Raw genomic sequence first — 22714 nt, 5'->3', positions numbered from 1 at the left:
TGTCCTTCATGTCTTTTAAGTGAGACTTGGGAGAGATTATTATTTTTTTTTTTTTATCACTAAGGTGTTGGGGCTAATTTATACACACCTCAATCTTTAAGACTCATTGAATACCTTATAAATCTTATATTCTAGGTAAGCTATAAATTAGATTTGTGATTAGTGACCCCAAGATTTGAACTCAAAAAATTAATGAAATGAGCAAACCTTCTTAATCGTCGGACCAATCCTTGGAGTTGAGAAAGATTTTTTTTCCTTTCTTTCTTTAGACTGTGTTGAATAATGAATACCTTTTAAACCCTATATTCTAGATAAGTCATAAATTAGATTTGCCATAGGCGACTCAAGATTTGAATCCAAAAAGTAAATAAAATGAGCAAAATTTCTTAACCGTGGGACCAACTCTTGGGTTGAGAGTGATTTTTTTTTTTCCTTTCTTTGGACTTGGCTCGTGAAGTTTGACTTTGACCATGAAAGAGCATGCAATTTGCAAGCTGTGTTTTGCTAATGCAATTTGCAAGCTGCAAACCAAGCACCCATGAGTGAAAGTTCTCGGAAAATTTCGAATTGGGTTGTTGGAAGTAATTAACAACATTTATTTTACTAATTAAAAGAATTAATTAGTTGGGTATGTTCTATTTATCAAGGGTCCATAACCTAAATTTTAAAGGGTTGGTCTAATGATAAAAAAAGTTTGTTCCCTTCATTAATTTTTTAAATTCAAATCACTATAAGATCACTTAATATTAGATTTATAAGGTATTTAATGACCTTAAAAATTAATTAAAATATATGTAAATTTATTTGATACACCGAATATAAAGGTGCAGAACCTTTTTGACTGAACTGTTGAGTTGTGTTGATGACAGCCAGTTAATAGTTGATGAAGAAAATGATGATGATGATGATTAGATGCTTTGCATATTCTACTTGTCCACAGGTTTATTTTAGAAGTTTCAACGAAAGTAGAAGAAAAAACTGAAAAAGTGATAAACGAGATTCGTTAATTTCTCTTTCGACCATTTAATCAATAAATAAGGTTTAAATATATTGGCATTATAATCTTAATGGTTAGTGGCAGTAGTTTTCACCAGCTAGAAATAATAATCACGATACATGATTTCCGTATCTTATTCATGTCTCTCTGCTGCAAGTTGATATTTGATGTCATTCAATTAAAAAATAATATTATAATATTATCAATTTAATCTGGCCTCCATAGTGCTGCTTTTAATTCTATTCTAAAGATGTTGACAAAATATCTGTCTCCTCTCCTCCACCGTCTATTTGTAAATTCCCCATTCAGTACGTTCATATTAATGTTTTTGACATATTTGTGCATAATTAATTATATTTTTTTTTTTAACTTTGAATTTTAAACCTTCGTTGTGGGTACGTAGTAGTTATCAGTTGGCCATATTGATTGTATTTTGCTTAGGGCAGGAGTTAACAACGTTATACTTTAATTATCATGTTTTTGTATTTAAGATTCATGTTTTTCATCAATTTTTTTATATTTTTTTCGTTATTAAACCAAATTACAAGCATCTCAATTAATCTCTCAGAACCTGACAATCGGATAAATCTCCTTAGTGAACACTCATATTAACAGTCCAAGTGGGTCAAACTTAAAATTTCTTGAATAATATACCCAAGAGTTTTAGTTAACCGTTCGGTCACTCAATGGTATTTTTTTTAATCAAATTAGTTGCTTTCTAATTGTTTAATTCTACTTGGAAAGTCAATGTTAAAAAAAAATATTTCTAAAATAATTTTTAATTAAGCCAGAATAGTTGTCCAATAATCACAATTAATTTTAAAATTTTAATAACTCTACAAATGAAAGAACCATACTAGTAAAAACAATCATATAATTAAAATATTTCCAAGAAATTAAATCTTATCAATATTTAAAACCCATTAATGGTGTTTATTTAATTATTTTAACCACAATACCTCATTTAAATTCTCTTAATGATTTATTATTTTATTTTATTTTTTGAAAAAATTAAAAGGTATTAAAATCAAAAAGGGAATTGACGAGAAGAAGAGAGGGAGCCAAGAGAAAGGAGTAGAGAAGGGCAAAAAGGTAAAGAAACGAAGTCCTAGTTTGGAACAATGACAGGCAGAACACAACTAGAGGCCGAGAAAAGCTGCTCACAGTTTTCCCCAACTCCACTTATAAAGCCAAACTCCATGACTTCTCAAACTCTTAATCTCGTGTCGTCTCTTTAACTCTGGTTACACCCTCTCTCGGGGTAACCAACACGAGCCATGGCACCCGGGGCTCAACCCTACACCTGCCCCAGCCCCAGCCCCCCGCCGCCTCCACAATCACTGCCCAAAACCACCCCAACCACCACCACGCCAGCACTCCTCAACAGATACCAACTGGGACGCCTTCTGGGCCGTGGCAGCTTTGCCAAGGTCCACCAGGCGCGTTCCATCGTCGACAACAGCGTCGTGGCTATTAAAGTCATTAGCAAGAATGCGAATCTTGATCCCAACATGGAGTCTCGAATCATCCGTGAAGTCGCCGCCATGCGCCGTCTTCAGCACCATCCTAATGTTCTCAAAATCCACGAAGTCATGGCTACCAAAACCAAGATCTACCTCGTGATGGAGTACGCCTCCGGTGGCGAGCTTTTCAACAAGGTTTTGCGCCGTGGCCGGCTTACCGAATCCGCCGCCCGCCGCTACTTTCAGCAGCTTGTGTCGGCTCTCCATTTCTGCCACCAAAACGGGGTTGCTCACCGTGATATGAAGCCGCAAAATCTCCTCCTTGACCAAAACGGTGACTTGAAAGTTTCCGACTTTGGTTTATCGGCTTTACCGGAGCAGCTGAAGAACGGGCTGCTGCATACGGCTTGTGGTACCCCGGCTTACACGGCTCCTGAAGTCATGGGTCGGCGTGGCTATGATGGTGCCAAAGCCGATGCATGGTCCTGCGGAGTTATATTATATGTATTGCTTGCTGGTTATTTGCCGTTTGATGATAGTAATTTATTAACCATGTATAAGAAGATCCAAAGAAAAGAGTATCAGTTCCCATCTTGGATCTCAAGACAAGCTAGATCGGTTATATATCAGCTCCTTGATCCGAATCCCAAATCAAGAATGAGTATTGAAGCGTTAATGAATCTTTCTTGGTTCAAGAAATCGTTGCAGCTGAAGGGTGAACAAGAAAGTAGTTTGTTCGAGTCAGAGTTAGTGTTTGATAACAAAGATAGTAAACGTGACATGGTGTCAATGAATGCGTTTGATATAATATCCCTGTCGTCTGGTTTGGATTTATCTGGGCTTTTTGAGGCGAAGAAGAGGAAGGAGAAGAGGTTTACGACGGTGGAGAAGGCGGAGAGAGTGGTGGAGAAAGTTAAAGAGGTTGGCGAGAAGTTGGGCTACAGAGTTGAGAGAGGGAAGGGTGGCGGTGTCATAGGGTTGGGGAAGCTTGGGAGGATGGTTTTGGTGGCTGAAGTGTTGGAAATTGCACCACAAATGTTGTTGGTGGAAATGAAGGTGGTTGATGCCTGTGGTGGTGGCGGCGGTGTGGTGGAGTTTGAGGAGGTTCATTGGAGCGATTTGCAGGTGGGACTTCAGGATATTGTTCTTTCATGGCATAGCAATGATGTGATTGTTATGTGAAGAGATGATGAATTAAGTTAATTGGATGGGTATTAGGAGTACTGATTTATGAGGGCGCTGATCTTGTACATGGATTTAGATTATCTTCTTCTCTGAGGGTTATGTTTTGTTTATTGTAAATCAGTAAAATTTTAGATTATTAGTGTAATTTAATAAAAGCTTCAGATTGTTTTGTTCATCATTTGCTTCTGTGCTCTGAGTCTCAGTTTTCAATTCTAGAAACTTAATCCTGCTAAGATACCAGGTGTGGTATCCATTACTAAACTCTGTTCCTTTACATAATGAAATAAACCAGTATTCCATGTTTGAACATGAAATTCTCTCGGCTTGCTAATCAGAACCAAACAATATCATGTCCCTTTTGACGAGAATTGTACTGTATAAGATACTGACGCTTTCAGAAGATGGAAATATTGATGTTGGAGCAGCCTAAGCATATAGAAAATTAATTTAAACCCGGATTAACTTAAGAATGAAGGTGCTCATCTGCAATTTGTATTCAGAAAGCTTTCACAATCCGAAATCTTTCTGCCTTCCCACCGCATGGATTGCGATGCTAAAGGAGGAAAGAAGAATGAATCGGTTGATAGCCTTGACCGGGATATGGGAACTAAGCAAGGGATGCTAAACTCAAACAAAAAAGAATGCCATTTAGAGCTTTTTAATTTCCCACCATCTACCCAATTGACCTATTCGATTGATTTACCAGACCATCTTACTAAAAAATCCAACCTGAACTGCCTGATCGATTAGTGTTTCCAGAGCCCGTACGTGATATCAATCCAGCTGCTGTCATATAAAACTACGAACAATAAGGTACTGACATCCTATTTCCTAGAGTTCAGCAAGCCAATTGCCTTCTGCGAAACTGAGAAGGAAATGATTTTATGCAGCTTTAGGGGACTGTGCTCTATCTGATGTTATTTACAAGTGCCTATTTCCTAGCTCGGACCTGGAAATTACTGCTAAAATTCTTTTTGAGCAAAGTTCAGTGGAAATAATTTCGAATGCAACTGTTCAATGCGCTGTTTGCTTATCTAAGCATGTATTTGGTGTCTCTGCTTGAGCAGAAGACACATTCCAGAGGTGTTGAGAAGAGAAAATTACAACCATAAATGAACGGACACAATTAGCATACTGTGTTATTTATGTGATAGGAGTATTGATATAAATTGATTTACATGATGCATACTATAACTTGACAAAGCTTGAATCCTACAACCTTTATCAGGAGCCTCTAGAACTGGCAATCAGCTTTCTTTGGTCTCTAGTCCAACTGTTTTCAAATGGACACATAATCTGCAAACTACTAAATACAGTATCATAGAGCAGATTACTCATTGGCTTTGCTACCATACGTTTGTAAGGCGTTTCAATCAAAATTTTTATACCAGCTAATTGTTGGAACATCATTGATCCAACTACGAATTTTCACATCAAAATGGAAATTTCATACTCAAAAAACTTGTTGCAGAGAAATATCTAAGGACCATCACCATCACCATCTTCATCATCATCTACTCCAGCCACACATGAAAGTGTTGACATCCATGCCTGCAAACCACTCTGAGCATCTTTCTTCCTTGTTAATTCCAGCTTGTTAACAGCTCGCTTTGGAACTCCACATTTCATGAGAACAGCTCCAAGTGATTTGAATGTATAATCATCAGGTTGAACGCCAGAATTCACCATTTCCTTAAAAGTTCCAACCACCTCTCTAAATCTCCCATCCAATGCATACAACCCAAGCACATTATTGTAACTCAATAAAGCAGTTATAAGTCCCGATTCTTTCATCTGTTTAGCAATGTGAGTGGCCTCTTCAAACCTACCATTTCTCTTGTACATGATTAACATCATTGCAAACGTAAACTCATTGGCATCCCCAGTTTTCTTCAAGTTCTCAAAAAGCTCTTCTGCTTGTCTAACCATAGACCGCTCACTGTAGAGGTCAATCATACAATTTGAAGTGTACATATCAGGATGCACCTTCAGTGATTTAAGCATTTGGTAAGTTTCTTGTGCTTCTTTCAGATAACCAACTTTGGTATAAAGCTTAATCAAGGAGCTATATATGACAGCATTTGCAGGCAATCCAGCACTTCCCATCGCATCAAAATAACTGATAGCTTCCTTAACACTTCCAGCATCTGCAAAAGCATTTATCAATACACCAAAGACAAAAACATCAGGCTCCACATTAAATTGAATCATCTCCTTATATAGTATCTCCGCCATTTCCAACTGCCCTAACTTCACAAAGCTTGAGATCACAGCACAATATGGGATGCAATCACTGACAAGTCCTGCCTCCTGCATCTTTCTCAGGTAGGGTTTTGCCATGTGTGGCAAGTCAGCACCAGCTAAAATTTGTATAAGGGAATTATAGCTACATTTGTCAGGAGCTACATCATGAATCTCCATGCTATCAAATAACTGGCACGCTTTATCATAATTCTTTCCCATTCCATATGCCTTTATCATCACATTAAACTCAAGAACAGTCAGCTTCTTCCCTTCTTGGCAACAACTGAAAGCTCTCTCAGCTTCCAAAATATGCCCTCGCTCCCCATATGCGTCAATGTTGGCAGAATAGCCCTCAGAGCTCATATTCCCTGCAAGATGAAACCTTTTAAACCACAACCATGACTTCTCCAACATCCCAGCTTCAATATACATTCGGGTCAAAGCAGATTGGGTATATTCATCAATCTCAAGATCCTTTCTGTCCATCTCCACTATGAGTTCTTCAGCTTCAGAAACCATATGCCTTATTGAGTAGGCATACAAAAGGGTGCGGTAGCTCACAATATCTGGTTCAAGGCAAGCCTCCTTCATCTTTGTAAAGTAGCTAGCGGCCTTGTTTATATCATCATGTTTAGCATGGAGGAAAATGAGAATATTATATGTTCTCGTGTCAGGTGGACGCTTAAGTTCCTCCATCTTCTTCATCAATGAAGTCACTTCTCCTAGCTGGTCATTGTTGCCATAAATGTGTATCATAGTATTGAAAGTCACAGTGTTCGGAACAATCCCTTCTCTGAGCATCTGTGCAAAAGTTTCAGACACCTCTTTAAGTTGTCCTGCCTTCCCATATGTATCAATCAAAGTATTATAGGTATATGAGCTCAAACAACCATGTGTTTGTGATCCATTTTTTACTCTACCAATCATTGTTTTAGCTGTTACTTCCCCCCTCATGGATTCTCTAGACGACCACTTCTTGAAAAACTCCTCCGCCTGTTTGAACTCCCCTGCCTTCTTATACATTTGCAAAACAGCCCCCATCGTCACCTCATCGGGCTCCATGCCTCGTTCATTCATCCTTTCAAGCCAACGGACTGCCTCTTTCTTAAGCCCACCTTTGCTATAAACATCAATCAAAGTACCATAGGTAGAATTAATCAGCCCAATCCCTTTAATATCCATCTCGTCCAACAAACTCTCAACATTACTCCACTTATGAGCTTTGCCTAAAATCCTGAGCATGATATTATAATGAATCACATTCATCTCGTAACATTTCTTTCTCTTAAACCACTCAAAAATCTCTAAAGCTCTCTCCCAACTTGACTGCTCCTTCAAAATAATGCTTCTTTCTTTTCTACTAATCTTCTCTTCCCAAGGCTTTAAAGCCTCGTCCAAATCTTTAACAGTCTCCAAAGCCTGCAACATTAACGGTATACAACCTCCATAAGAGGCCCATTTCATCGAACATCTGGCCTGCACTTTACCATTCGCGTTACCATCTTCAAATCTACTGCCAATATTTCTTTTACTTAATATTCTAGCATCAACCCTTCTGTTTTCTCCCTCTTCTCTAACTGGGTTTCGCTCAAAACTTCGTTTTTCCAAGTCGGTTTCATGGAACACAGAATTTGGCTTATCAGAGCGGTTATACTTGTGAATTCTGTTGAACTTCTTGTTGACTCCTACATAGGAACTTTGATGCAAATTTTTATCTCTGCGTTTGTTAATGGGTTCTTTACTTGTTTCTAGAGAAGGAACTGAAACAGAAACTCCAATATTGTTGGGTGGCGAGATTTTTGCGGAACACAAAGTGTAAAAACAACTGGTTTCTAACTGGGGCTTAACGAACATCTTTCTTTCTTTATTTGTTTCGGACAATGGATAATAAAATTGATTCCTACATATAAAGTTTCAGAGCTATGAAATATGAATTATGATTATGGATTATGGTGGCTCTTCTTACTCATTTCGAAGCTCGCCTCATGCTGATATGAGCTTGTGAGTCTAATTTCGGCTCTAAGGAAAAGGCTTGGTGTCGGGTATGGTTCATGCTTAACGGGCAGCCCACATTTTGAGTATCAACGTAGCAACCGTTTATTAATAACTGCTTTATTTATAAGAAGTTCTTTCGAATAATTATTTTTTACGAAGAAATAATTGCTTTTTTATAAAAAATATTCATTCACAAGAAACGATTGTTCGCATCTAGCCAAAGTCATTTAATATCTTGATTGTGGTGGAAGCTAACGTGACAGTTGCCAACTCAACTGTTACGTTGAAATTATAAGAGAAAATTACGAGCTTTAGTACTATGCTTCATTTGGGAAGTATTAAAACATTCATGTTGTTCGTAATTCGTTAGGGTTCCATCCAATTTTCAATTCAAAAATCTGTTTTACCCCTTGTATCACTTACCAACTTAAAACAATTTATATTTTATTCTTCATTATCTTTCTATTTATTTAAAAATCATTAAAATATTATAATAGTTTTCACATAATTTATTATTCATTTATAAATTTTACTTTAATTATTTTGAAAAAAAAGACTTATTACTAAAATACACTTATTTTTATTTTGTCTTAACTATAATCATTTTAAGGTTTATTATAATTTTTCAGCCTTTATAGTCATTGTTTATCTCATAGTATAAATTTCAAAACATTTGACTTAAAAAAAAAAATTGTTTTAAATAAAAAATTGTTTTTATATATTTTATTAAATTCATTTATCTTAACCAAATTCAATTTTTAATTTGGTTTTTTATTATTAAATCTTTGTTTATATTTGTTATGCAGATGTGTAACCTTGAACCATATACAATAAAACATCTCTATAGTCATAATGGTATGACTAATTAATTTTATTACTATAAAGAAGTTGTAACTTAATGGAGGTATAGTTATAAAATTATAGTTTTGATTTCTTATTTTATAATTCATATTTTAGTAGTACAGTATTAGGATTTCGATTCATATTTTAATAATATTATGATTTCAATTCAACGCTTCAATTGCTTACTTTTGAAATGGATAAAAGATCGTTTCTTAGAACCAACAAAAATAAGTGTCATTGATGGAACTGTAAATGCAATAGATGCATGGTCAATTGATATAAAGCCACAGACCATTGTCAATGGTTTTAAGCGCTGCAAAATTAGAACCACTATTGTCAATGAATTGTAAGTTAAAAATGAAGTGGATGAGAAGAATAAAAGAGTCACTATAGAATTGAGTGATCAGATTCGATAACTTCACTATACTAATCGAATGGATATTAATGTCTTATTCGATTGTCCAAATGAGCAACAAATCATGTATATTTTAACCGAATGAGAAATCATTGTTGCAATTAGACAAGAAGAGAAATGAAATAATCCTAAGGATACTAGTACAGAAATACAAAAAGTCATGTGTCATGAAGCTCTAAATATGCTTGAGAAACTAAAACTATTTTGGCTCCAACAAGAAGGTATTCATACCAACGTGCTATTACGTACTCGTAAGGTAAAAGATGTGATAACAACTCTAAAGCATAAATCATTGTCCCAAACAATTTTAAATAAATATTTTATTTCATTTTAAACCTTTAATTTTAGATAACATTTTTTTTTTTTTTTATAATATATAGATAATTATTACTATATAGAGACAAGTTTCCTTAAGGCGGGAATTAGAAAAATTATAACTTATTACAATGTAAAGTTTATTCTTATTTATAACTATCCTAAATTGGGACTAGAGTTTTTTATGACTATGTAGAGTTTATTCCTATATATAGTATCACTATAGAGAGGATTTATTGTAATTGTAAGTTCAAGGTTGATTTGAGTGGAGTATTGAAGAAATTAATTTAAGTTGGTTAGTCACGGAAGAGGTAATAATAGTTTTAGATTTAAAATTGAATGAAATGAAACCCTAACATGTCACTAACATCAAAGACATTTTTAATCCTTTATGAACGAAACGGATGAGTTTAATACTATATCAATCTTATAAGGGTGTAAATAAAATTTATAAGGGTGTAAATAAAATAAACCCTTATTCTATATTTTGTAGTTGTAAATAGATAAAAGAAAATATATAAGGCTTCCTTGGATTCATTATTGGGTAGTTTTTAGAATAATATTTTGGAAAAAGTTAAATTGGGTGGGTATTACGATGTAGAATTTTGAAAATTAACAAAAACACCTCTTATGTATATTTATTTACTGAACACCCCTATAATAAATTATTTAAAGTTAACAAAAACACCCCCAACTCACTCATTAAATACAGACAGTCAGCCACCACCGCCGGAGGGTGGTCAGAGTCACCGTATCGATGCATGACCGATTGGATCTTATTGGTCGTGCGCCGATATGGTCTTTTTCGGCCAAATCCAGCGTGGATCTGGCCGAAAAAGGCCAGATCTACAACTAGATCTGTCCAAAGATACGACCGTCATTGACTACTGTTTACGGCCAAAGATCTGGCCGTCAATAGATCTGTTCTTTTCCGGTTAGATCCACCGTAAATCTGACCCAAAAAGGCTAGATCGATGCACTATCGACTACCAGCCAAATTCAGTCAGTAGTGCGCTATTACACCAAATTCTGGCCAGCTTCTGGTAGTAATGGCCGGAATCTGGTAAATTTAGGTTATTGGGGTGTTTTTGTCAATTTAAAAAAAAAATTTTGGATTATTTAGTTAAATTAACAAATTTAGGAAGCTTAAAAAAACTTGAATAATTTAGAATTATATTTTGAAAATAGGTGAACCAAACACAATTTTTGTGTTAACTTTATTGGGAAAAATATTCCAATATATGTACCAAATGGAGCCTAAGCATTCCGCAAAATGATCTGTCCTGTAGAAAACTGTACTTATTTAATCAATCATTTCAAGATATTGTAATTATTCTGATTTTACATAACTTTTGCAAAGCAATAAACAGGATCAAGCAGGACATAAACAATGATACACTGACAGAGAGAGATCGTTGCCATTATTAAGAGTGATCGTTTTACAGGATGAAACTAGGGCTACAAAGAGAACCAGCTTTACCCATATAAAGATGAAGGATTTGTTTAACCCCCATTTCATCTTCAATTAACTTTAACAATCAGGAATATATATATATATTATTCATCCCGCACAGATCAGCAACGCATGAGATAAGTCAAATGCCTGCTCATTTACAATACTTCTTGAACCACACTCCAATATTGAGGAAGCTTTCAAAGTCCGACTGTGGCCTGCAGAAATGGAAAATATAACAGAAGTCAGAAACTAGACTGCGGTTGTTGTGGTCAGGATAAAACATGAAAGCATGAAGGGACATTTTTACCTTTCAATTGCATGAACATCCTTGGGAAACAAAATGACTTTGGTTTCGACTCCTTTCTCCTTTAGTGCCCGTGCGCACTAGACAACAATTCAAACAAAAACCGTTCATGAAATCTTAACATACCATCTGCTAATCGTCTACACTAAATAATTTATGGTTGTTCCAAGGTTTTCGGGAGTGGAACAAAAACAACAACCGAGGGCAGAAAAGAAAACCAAGTTTCCATTGAAATTCCCATTGTTTCTCTGGTTGTTTTACCTGGTGCTCCTTTGCAGAATAACTTAGTAATCATTCAAGCTCTTGCAGAAATATAAAGATAATTCATTTTCCAAGTCGAATAAAATATCTTACTTGCAAGCCATTAGAAAATGGAACACGGAGATCCTGAGCACCTAAAAGAAAGAGGGTCGGTGTTTTGACCTGCAGAGACCATCAAAGTGTGTAAGTTAGCAAGAAGATTCTATTTTAGCAGGCATCCATCAACTGTCATGATTCTTTGAAATATATTTGTTTTTTACCAGAAAAATAAGTTCTAAATGTTTTACTGTCTCGTATCAAATTAAATCTGTGGACGTGGCAAATAAATCCAACTTATTGCAAGCCAAAGAGTTCAACTTTGCTAAAAGATGAGAGAGAAGAGAAACACTGAGAAACTCCACCATCACCATCCTTGTGTGGGAAATAAGTCCATAGGTTCAACTTTTCACCATGCAGTATAATATTGTCCACATTTATCCTAATCCACACGGTTTTGCTTCTGCAATCACCTAAAAGACCTCGTACTGATAGGAAGCGAGTCTCTACATATATTGTACAAAGACCCTTTCTAACAACTTGATGTAAAAATATAAATCTTGATCATCACCTCATTCATCTTGGTCATCTTGTTCAGCTCTAGTATCCTTGAGGAGTGTTGGATATTGGCTATTACATTTTTTCACTCTTTACTATCGATATTTTGCCTCAGATCATGCCATGAGCACAGCTTCCAAATGTTATCACCAAAGAATGCCAAGCAACCAGTAGCAATGACTCAAATCAAACATGCACAGGCATTATGCCCATTTGGCTACACTAATCCCTGCATTCAGTTTGAACAATAATGTAACAATTCTCCAAAATGGAAATCCTTGCAGGATTCTTTAGTGGATCACCAATGCTCTAATATCACTTGGATGAGGGCTTTCTTGCACTCAGTTTTATTTGGATTAGATCACTGAATGGCATCTCATTTCCATTCTAATGTGCTTCAATCAAACGTCCTTGAATCAACTACCAAAACTAGTAAAAGACATTGGTAAACACACCTTTGAGACGTGTGATATAGGAGACTTGCTGTAAAAGAGAGTCAAATGCTCAGCTGAAGGTGAGTCTGTAAAGCTATCTTTCCCCTTGCTTCCATAAGATTCCACATAACACCATTCAGGGATATCTGTTGTACCAACCATCAGTGCAAGATTGCAAACAGGATTCCTTACAGCAGCTGCAACAAACATATCCGGTGCCTGAACAAAATTATAAAAAAATATCTTCATGATTTTGAAGTATAACAAAACCATAAAAATGTTGTAACAAATCACAACATCCAGTCTACTGAAGAACGCCTAAACATCAGTAGGACACATCTGTATTATCACAAATGAAAAACTACCACACCTGGCCAATCAAGTGACTAGTTAGAAAGCCACCATGGGAGCCGCCAAGCACAGTTATTTTAGAGGAGCTAGCAAGTTCCATATCAATAACATGATCTATAGCAGTGAGTACATCATTTACATCCTGTGGGTAATAAGCCAAGATATTAGGAGACACATCTCATACCAAAATATCTAAAGAATCTGCTCATGAAAATTTAGTTGCTCGTGAAGGAAATGAACAATGAAAGTGTGCATAACAAATCTGGATTGCACCTGGGATCCAACTTTCCCTGGAAGCGATTGCAATGCTTCTTCACCGAATCCCACTGACCCTCTGAGATCAACTACCATGTTAGAAAAAGCTTGAATGAAGATTTATGCCTGCCCCTTTTCTTATTTTTCTTTGCATGAGAGGGGTTACATGAGAGAGAGAAAAAAGAATCTATTTCCAAGGTCAATCAATTTCGGTGATCAGAGTGGGATTGTGTGATTTGGGGTTTAGTAGAACAAAGTATATGCCAGGGGCGGACCTAGGAATTCATTTTAGAGGGGCAAGTAATATAATATAAAACAGGAAAAAAGTAAATGAGGGATGTCAAATCTGGAAACATGAATACAAATTCAGGGGGGTTAAAGCAAACAATCAAACTAAATTAATGAAAAATAAAATTTGAGTGGGGTCACCATCCCCCCACTCATCATAACTTGAGTCCCCCCATATATATAAATATATATATATATATAATGAATGGAAAAGTGAATACAAGAAGTCAAACTCATCATATTCACTCTTCCATTCATTTTCTACCACATCACTTTGTATAGAAATCTTTGTAAGATTTCTTTGTATGTATAGTATTACTTATATATATATATGTAGAGAGAGAGAGAGAGAGAGAGAAAGACGTATGTATATATGTATATATATACCTCTACATATATGTAGTATATATAATATATGTATATTTATATGTAGATATATGTATATATATATATATATATATGTCTACATATATGTCTCTCTCTCTCTCTCTCTCTCTCTCTCTCTCTCTCTCTTCTCTCATATAGATATATATATATATATATATAACTTGGGGCGAGAGTTATGAGTGGGGCCCCCACTCAAATTTAATTTTTTATTATTATTTTGATTGTTTGCTTTAATCCCCCTGAATTTGTATAATGTTTCTAGATGACTCCCTCTTTACTTTTTTTCTGTTTTATATTATATTATTTTTAACTTGCCCCCTCTAAATTAATTTTGGGTCCGCCCCTGATATACTCTGTTTACACACACACACACACACACACACACATTATAGCTTAAATTTTAATTTAACCAGCTAAAAAGGTAAAGATTCACTTGCCTGTAATTTATTATCAACAAGTCGAAACAATTGAGAGAGAAAAGCCAGGACTTTGAAAAGCTTGACAGAGACAGAATGTGGCCCCCATGAAGGACTGCAATTAGTGGATCACAGCCGCTATCTCTCTTAATTAAAGAAGACGATATAGCTTCAAACGGTTTTTTGGCACCTGAAATGAATTAAACACATAGAGGACCTCAAAGATCATGTGCATGAGTATATGATTTCAGAATTCAAATACTGCCAGGTATAAGACAAAGATTATTAAATAAATGCATCACTCTACATGAACTAAGGCATCAAATATTTGCAGGGTCTGAACCTTGTGTAGACACTTTAGAAATATCCTATTGCTTGTATCAAGAATACAATGATTTATATTATTCACCAAACCTCTGAGCACTCAAGATCATTCTACTTTGCCATAAAACCCCAATAAATTTCATTTTTCATTGATCTTTTAGATTCTCCATCGTCAACTAATGAAAAACAACGCTATTCTTTCTTATCACCATAGAATATAAATCCTCCAATACTATGACACATCAGTATTACTATTTTAGTCCTAATTAAGCCAAAGCATACACTCTCAACAGAATGCTATCAGTAATATTCCAACAGCCTTAATGAAGCATCACTTAAATTCAAAAATTATGGTTTCTTTAAACCAAAATCATTGTAATACCTTCTGTTAGGTTAGCAGAAACATCCTTCACTGGAATTTTTATCATACTGAAATTTAAGAGATGAGAGCAATGATCTAACCTGCACAAGTAGAGATGCTGGATATATACTCTTAATTTGTTGTATTGACTGTATGAAGAAAGAAAATGCATAACCTTCTCAGAGCATCTAAAGATGGGGCTTGATACATTTAACCTTCCCTGCACCATTCTATTTGCACTCTCAAACACCAGATTTAACACCACACATAGACATCATGATATATTGATTTATTAATTTTCTGAATCTTTATTATTACTTTAACCATATTCCATATTTATAAATTATAATTATGTAAATTTAAATAATATAAATTTTTATTATAATAGAATGATAAATAAATTTTTTTTTTTTTAAATTTAAATATAATTAAAAAAATTTAATTGATCATAAGGGTGTCATTTTAATTCATTTTTCATTATAAATTTTTTTTGTTTAGTATTGCCATTTATATATAATTATAATGAGACAACAATAATATATTATATTAACATTTGTTTATTTTCAATTTATACAATATCCACATCCCATATCATCTTTATTATAGAACTAAATATCTATATAATGTTTACTTATTGTATACAGTTACATCAGCAAATTTAATTTCCATGTTATCCCACCCCCCCCCCCCCCCCTTCTAAATTAGTATATATATGTTAATAACATTAAGTAATATTTTTCAATAAATGTATTTAAAATAACCGTGTTAAATATTTACAAATTGCTCCACCACCCCCCCCATTTTTATTTGCTCTAAAAAAATAACCGTATTTGATTTGAGGAATGTCTACTGGACTGCTAGACACTGCGAATGTCAAAAGAGAAGAATTTAATTCAATTTCTTTGCTTCAAAATAAGATGTGCTATGGATAAAGAACAGATCTCTGTGTTACCAGCAATAATATTGTCCCCATTAGTGTAAGAACATTCCATGAAAAATTGACTTAGTGGGGCTAATGCGTAATGACTCCACTGTAATTTAATAATCTATCATCAGTTGATTTTCAAACAGATTCACCAAACAAGGTTATAAAATCATTAAGTTACCTCAGCACATTCACTGAAATTATTACTTGACTAATACCCAGGTGGAAGATAAAATCATAGTGCATCTATCAGAAAGCCATGGATTACTTAGGATATCTGAACAATAAAGCCCTGGGAAGCAATCATCCTTTGCACACTGCACGATGGAAATCTGCAGAGATTTTATAGAATAAAGCAATGTGAAATGCAGCTAATATCAGATACCAAAAGAATAAATAGATAAATAAGTATATGAAGAAATCAAGGTGTTCCAAATCCTTCAAAAACTATTTACCTAAGTATGCTGTTGGCGATTTATCACCAATAAAACAAAAGAGAGTGGAGCACTTAAGCAAACAAAATATTTAGCTCTATCTCCAACTTGTGTTCATAAAGGTTAGTAATTCTAGTAGGTAAGCGCTATTTTCACAGGTTCATAGCAGAATCAAGGTTCATAACTTGCACAAGCATGCAAGGAAAACAAAGTATTGAATACAAATAATGAGGTTTCAATCAGTCAATGAAGTTGATTATATCAGAAATAATTATAAATACTAGATTACTCACCACATCAATAATTTTATCAGATGTAGACGGCTTTCCATTGGCGGCACCAATCAAATTCTGTGAAGTGAATTTGTTGCACAATGCGCACAGAGTCCACAGAACATTTGCAGATAAAAACACAAGGGACCTTTCCATTGGACTGGAAGACAGAAAAAAGAGAAACAAAAAAACCTAGTGGTATGTTCAACCAGAACCAGAAGGTTCAAAGCAAACTAAAAAACTATGATCTATGACCAAACCTACTTTAATAAAGGTATAAAATTAATCGTAATGGCTACTGATCCTGGCAAATTTCTCGAATCTTGATAAATTAATTTGTATATCCTCAATTTCAAAAACAACAAATGTTTTTAACAGGTCAAATCAAACAGTACCCAATAATAAAAATGCAAGACCATTGTAATACCTGAATCGTGGAAAGAAGGCACTGCTGATGGTTTGAGTTAAGTTAACCACAGGAAAATCTTTACAGGAGCTATCTCGGGAACATGAATAGAAATTCAAAATAGTCAATACATCAGAGTTAGTAGTAGTTATCCAACTCCTATATGATATCAACACATCCCCCCAACCCAGCGGGGCCACCCCCCACCCCAACACGCACACAACACACACAAAAAATAATTTAAAAAAGAAAAAAGAGCGAAATTTAAAAAGCAGTGACCCACTTGAGTTCGAGTCACCTGCCTTCTGATTTGTAAAGTTGATGACGGATGCATATAATGCACATGCCCTATTGTAGCAATATTTTATACCAAGCTTTCTTGAATCTGATGGCCACCCAACAAAAACCAATAATTGGGACAAGCCTTCAGTTGATGGAGCCCACACAACTTGCCCAACGCTCAAAGATTTTGGAATTCCTTTTACAGCTTGTACTTCTCCACTACACAGAAATGGGAAGTTTAATTTTAGGTTTCAACATTCGAATATAAACTCTATTTAACTAATCATAGCAATAGAATAAACAAAACAAAGATGCAGACCTGTCAAAGTTGATTAAGAAAAGAGAAGGCTGCCTCTTTCCCGCATAGGTTTCTCCCCAATCCTCCTCCCAATCACCTTGACCCTTCCAGGTACCACAATCCTTATCCGAGGAACCAGCTTTCTGGTAGCCCATACTAAATGTTGGCTTTGGAGGAGATGGTTCCTCGGCAACATAAGCAATAAGAGTTTCATCAGAGTTCCAAGATATTCCCTCAAACCTGTATCATCAAGGAAGCTTTCAATTTTTCTGGGACTGGTAAGATAATATGGATAAAAACTCTTCTGCTAGCACAAACACAGCCACTACCAGTATAACTACTTATAAAATTGAACAGTACTACAGCTAAACACACATGCAAAGAGGCAATTATATTTTAGATTAACTCAGCATACTAAAGACTAATCACAAGAAGAATGATAGTCAGTTAATTAGTTACCATCCATCAACGTATACAGAGCCATGCACAGTTTGAGGGATTTGGAATTCCTTTTCCAACTGAGATTGACTCCAGATTTCAAGATGAGTAGGAGATTCATTTTCTGGATTCCTTACTACAAGAAGCTTTGAACCTGAAGGTGATGGAACAATTGTAGATGCACCTGTCATCTCAACAGGAAATGGGGCCCATTGAAAGTTTACAGAATTACTATTTTCCTTTGAAATAGCAGTAGATAGCATAAACTTCCTCTTCTTGTTAGCCAAAAGATTTGGTTGGCTAATTGAAAAAATTGCCTGTGTGCCTATTCCTGCAACAACGATTTAAAACCAAAAATTATTGTGAACCATGGGCATTATGAAGGAATGAAGTAGGGCAAAAAGTTGCAAACATTGCTAGTCATACCATTGCCCGACTTAAAAGTCCACGCCTTGTCAATGGTAGAGATATTAACAAACTCTTGAAGCAACTTGGATTGGGAAGCATATTCTTCTTCAGTGGATGAGTCTAACCCCGAGGGAATTTCCTTAGGGGTGTCAGCCTTAGAACTATCCATGGCTAGAGATGTGGACAGTTGTTTACTACATATTTAACGAAAAATACAATCATAAATAACTAACAGTCAACCAGGTAAGAATTTTGAGAACGGGAACACATTTCTGTATTAGGCGAAACACAATTAGTCCACAAAATTGAAGGTGCAATACAACCATTCAAGTAATAATCAGTAGATTGGCCTCAAATAAAACATTGGATTCAGGGACTGAAACACATGTAACAATTACATTCTCCCAAATCTTACGCTTTCCTTCTCCCACAAAAGTATGACAATTTCTAAATCTGAATTATATAAATTGCATGGTATATATAACCATTTCATGGTTTGGTGCATATAAACAATTCATAATGAAGCAACTTTTATGTGTGCATTAGTGTGCTCAGTTATAAAAGAAAATATCATAGTTTACTTCTATTTACAACAACAAATATACATGTGAATGTGAAGACATATTAATAAGTTCTAGGAACCTGATAGAATTTGGGAGTCAAAACATTTAAAAAAAAAAAAAAAAAAAAAAAATCTGCAAAAATAACCGTTGAGTAATTAATTAATTATTTCTGAATTTAAAATAAGAAATTCTTTGAATACCTTGATGAAGCAAATGAATATTCCAAAAATAAAGAAAGAAATAAAGAAAAGAAGTTGCAACTGCTAGAGGTGGTATAAAAAGTAAAACCAAGAACATCAGAAATGATAGGTTTTGCCTGCACTTATAAAACAAGGAAAACATAGACAACCAACTAGTTACATCGATAATTACTGAAACAACAATTAGAATTTCAACTAATCAAATTAACCAACCTAAGTTATTTTCAGTTAATATGTATTAAACATAAGAAAAAGCCTCCGCAACAGTCAGTGACAGTAATAAGTCATAGCAACCCCGAAGTTAATTAACTCGATTTATGACAATAATATGTTTGCCGCAATATTCTATTCTATCAACAAAATCGCTAAAAGTAAATGATATAATTATCACTTCTTGTATCAAGAATCCAGAGTTTTCTTGGACTTTAGTACATTTACTTTCAACACTTGAGACGAAACCAAATACAAATTTAGTTAAAAAAAAATTAAAATATTTAACAAAACTAATACCAATGATTCGGCAATGAACCTTCAACATACGAGTGTTAAATAACACAGAAATCATCCAATTCAAAAAGTGATAAAACTGATCAAGACATGGAATAGAATAAATGCAGAAATTAGTGAAGTGGAATTCACAAAGTATAAATTTAATCCAACCATCCATACATATCAATTGATTAAGGAACTAAAGAAAAACCAAACTGAAACTAGTAGTTGACAGAACTTACGCTGAGATAGAAACCGAAGTGCCGACAGTGAGGAGACTTGGACCAAGAGTGTGAGAGTGAGAGTGAGGATGATGAGATAAAAAGGGCAGAGAGATTCGAGAGGAAAGCACGTTGAAGCAACATGAGTTAGTGATAATGTCGTTTAATAATAACATTCTACCCATTACAGGCATGTGTTTTGTTGAAATTTTCCAAAACCAAATTTCATAATTTTTTAGATATCAAAATTATTTATAAATTTCAATTGATTTTAGATTTTGTATTTGTATTCCTTAACTTCATACGGGACGTAGAGGGAACATGACCTTGATATTCAAATTCAATTTTACACAATTTGAGAATAAATGATAAATTAAAAAAAAAACAAAAGACAAAAACCTACCTATCAATCACCGTTAACGGCAGATGAAAAAGACAAAGACCTAATATCAATCACCTAAGCTTCTTAATTAGTAGATAGTTTTAAGTACGGGCTAATTCTAAAGTTTAAAGATTATTTGAGATACGTGTAAACCGATCTTAAAACTTTGTGATAAAAAAAAACTATCAATAATACTATTCTTATAAAAAAAATCTTATAAAGATTTTTATACACACTTTTGTATTCATTTTTTGCTATACCATTTTATATGAAAATCTTTATAAGATTTGTTCGTAAAAAAAATCTTTTAATAACTGATAAATTTATTTTTCTATTTATTTTTTATCACATCACTTTGTATAAAAATCTTTATAAGATTTTTTTTTAAAAAAATCTTTCAATAATTGAAGAATAGAATAAAATTAGGAATAAATCTTTTAATAATTGAAGAATAGATAATAGCTATGCTTTTCCTAATTTTATTCTATTCTTCAATTATTAAAAGATTTTTTTTAATTTATTTTGAGAGGAAAGAAGTAATAACTCCAAACTCCAAAGTGGATAAGGAGGACCAGAGGAGGAGCCCAAAACTCCAATGTACACAAGACTGACAATCGACTCACTGGCTGTCACGAAAGTAAACAAGAACGTCCACTAATCGGATGCCACGTATACATTGCATTACATCTTATGAGACAACCGTCACGGGAACTTTATCTTACCGTTAAGTGAGGCGGGCAATTAAAGGCTATAAAACATGGAGCTAAAAAGAAGAAGATGATAGAAGAGAGATGGCAGTTTGTTCATCTTCATCACTCTCTGTTTTCTCTGTCAATTCAGTTCCCAAAACCAGTTCTAAGAACTCTGACATCAATCTCAAACTAAACAAAGCTTCTTATAATGTCGGATTGTACGGAAAATCTAGTGGTCGAAGTGGGCTCACAAAGTTGAATGCAGGTGGGAAGCTGAATCTCATCGAGCCAGATCTCAACGAAGATCCAGTTGACCGTTGGGCCACATTCGGTGTTAGCCCTGTATATCTTCTTAACACTCTCTCTATGCATGGATTATGCTGTAAACTCGTTTCATTCAAACTTTATATATAAGTGAAGTGAAAATTGCATGAATACATGTTATTGAGATTTTTACTGTATCATGTATGCTTAAGTAGATGTTAAAAATAATGGTTTTGATGCTTTAATGTGTGTTGTTGAGTGCAGGAAGATTTTAAATATGGAGAGTATGATGGGCACCATACTTACTTCGAAACCGACGAGAGAGGTCTCAAGTTTACTTTTTTGATTAATCTATAAGGGCTTCATTCCATTTGTTAACTATTTTTCTGTTGGGTTGATAAACATGTAATTGCAATTAGAGGGTTCTGAACTTGAATGTTGTATAAGCGTTTGGTGAATGATTCTTTTTCTTCTTGAAATTTCATGTCTATCAAACTTAAGGGATTAATTTTATCTGGGTGTAAAGTTGATTTTTTTTTTTTTTTTTTTTCTCGAGGAAGAATTGAATATGTTTTATGAACCTTTTGTTATGAGACTATCAAATCTTCACCATTTTATTAATATTGCTGAAAATTTTATATATAGGATCATTTTGGGGAGCAATTGCCGACGATGTCAGGGCCACAGAACCGCCATCAGGCTTTCAAGGTATCAATAGCTGTTGCAGACCTTTGATAACATGGAACTTAAATTAAAGGCACTGTCATTTTTAAGTAATTGAATTCTCTTTTATTGTTTTTCAGGATTTATATCATGGGCTTTCCTCCCTGCAGTTGCTGCAGGAATGTATTTCAATGTTCCGGTAACTCTAAATCTAGATTTAAACCTATGAAAGTATTCATTATTGAGTCTCCAGTTAATGATTTTAAGAACTGAGAATAACCACCTATATGTTTCATCTTTAATTGAGAAACTCCTCTCATTTGTGATCTTTTAGGGGGAGTACTTGTTCATTGGAGCAGCTGTTTTTGTTACAATTTTCACCATATTTGAGTTAGATAAGCCGGACAAACCCCACAACTTTGAGCCCGAGATATACAATATGGAAAGGGGAGCTCGTGACAAGTTAATCAATGACTACAATACCATGAGCATCTGGGAATTCAATGAGAAATATGGACACCTCTGGGATTTCACAGTGAAGGTGGAAGAAACAACAAAGAGATAATTTCCTCTGATGAATAGGGATTGTAATTGTTACTCTATAAGCAAAATTAGAATGCAAGGTATAGTTCATATTTTCCTCTCATTTTCATTTTGCTTCTGTATATGAGCTGTTTTGTTTTGTATACGTTCTATAAAGTTCAAGTACCATGGCAATGAAACTCTTAAGAAATATGATCTTCACACCTATCTCTACATCTCATTTTAGAGACTATTAAGCAAACAAGTAACTCATGGATCATGGTGTCAATGCCGATTAAGTTTAAGATATAATATTGCTGCAGGCTAATAACAAGTGTCAAATCAGAGGCTTGCCAAAAAAATTGGT

The 22714-nt window shown here is 34.5% G+C and overlaps 4 protein-coding genes across 4 annotated transcripts; 2 read left to right on the top strand and 2 right to left on the bottom strand.

Moving 5' to 3' along the window:
• The first annotated feature begins 2158 nt into the window (after nt 1-2158).
• LOC116113975 (CBL-interacting serine/threonine-protein kinase 7-like) lies at nt 2159-3820 on the top strand. The gene has a single exon (XM_031400122.1). The coding sequence runs from the start codon at nt 2275-2277 to the stop codon at nt 3640-3642; it is 1368 nt and encodes a 455-aa protein (XP_031255982.1). The 5' UTR covers nt 2159-2274; the 3' UTR covers nt 3643-3820.
• Nucleotides 3821-5093: 1273 nt separating this feature from the next.
• LOC116113973 (pentatricopeptide repeat-containing protein At3g23020-like) lies at nt 5094-7860 on the bottom strand. Its single transcript, XM_031400121.1, has one exon. It carries the CDS (start codon nt 7741-7743, stop codon nt 5125-5127), a length of 2619 nt encoding a protein of 872 aa, XP_031255981.1. The 5' UTR covers nt 7744-7860; the 3' UTR covers nt 5094-5124.
• Nucleotides 7861-11014: 3154 nt separating this feature from the next.
• On the bottom strand, nt 11015-20027 carry LOC116113966 (acylamino-acid-releasing enzyme 1-like). Its single transcript, XM_031400115.1, has 16 exons — nt 19846-20027; nt 18370-18545; nt 17965-18274; nt 17527-17745; nt 17224-17426; nt 16947-17019; nt 16541-16679; nt 16021-16145; nt 14910-14956; nt 14225-14393; nt 13131-13191; nt 12877-12999; nt 12528-12725; nt 11572-11640; nt 11221-11297; nt 11015-11128 (listed from the first exon to the last, which is right to left on the bottom strand). The coding sequence occupies exons 1-16, from the start codon at nt 20016-20018 to the stop codon at nt 11065-11067; spliced, it is 2226 nt and encodes a 741-aa protein (XP_031255975.1). The 5' UTR covers nt 20019-20027; the 3' UTR covers nt 11015-11064.
• Nucleotides 20028-20954: 927 nt separating this feature from the next.
• LOC116113976 (photosynthetic NDH subunit of subcomplex B 5, chloroplastic-like) lies at nt 20955-22471 on the top strand. The gene is made up of 5 exons (XM_031400123.1): nt 20955-21240; nt 21427-21487; nt 21808-21870; nt 21966-22024; nt 22160-22471. The coding sequence occupies exons 1-5, from the start codon at nt 20998-21000 to the stop codon at nt 22388-22390; spliced, it is 657 nt and encodes a 218-aa protein (XP_031255983.1). The 5' UTR covers nt 20955-20997; the 3' UTR covers nt 22391-22471.
• The last annotated feature ends 243 nt before the right edge of the window (nt 22472-22714 follow it).

The sequence above is a fragment of the Pistacia vera genome, unplaced genomic scaffold (assembly GCF_008641045.1).
Source record: "Pistacia vera cultivar Batoury unplaced genomic scaffold, PisVer_v2 Contig693, whole genome shotgun sequence".
Lineage (NCBI taxonomy): Eukaryota > Viridiplantae > Streptophyta > Magnoliopsida > Sapindales > Anacardiaceae > Pistacia > Pistacia vera.
This window is presented reverse-complemented; position numbering and strand designations above follow the sequence as displayed.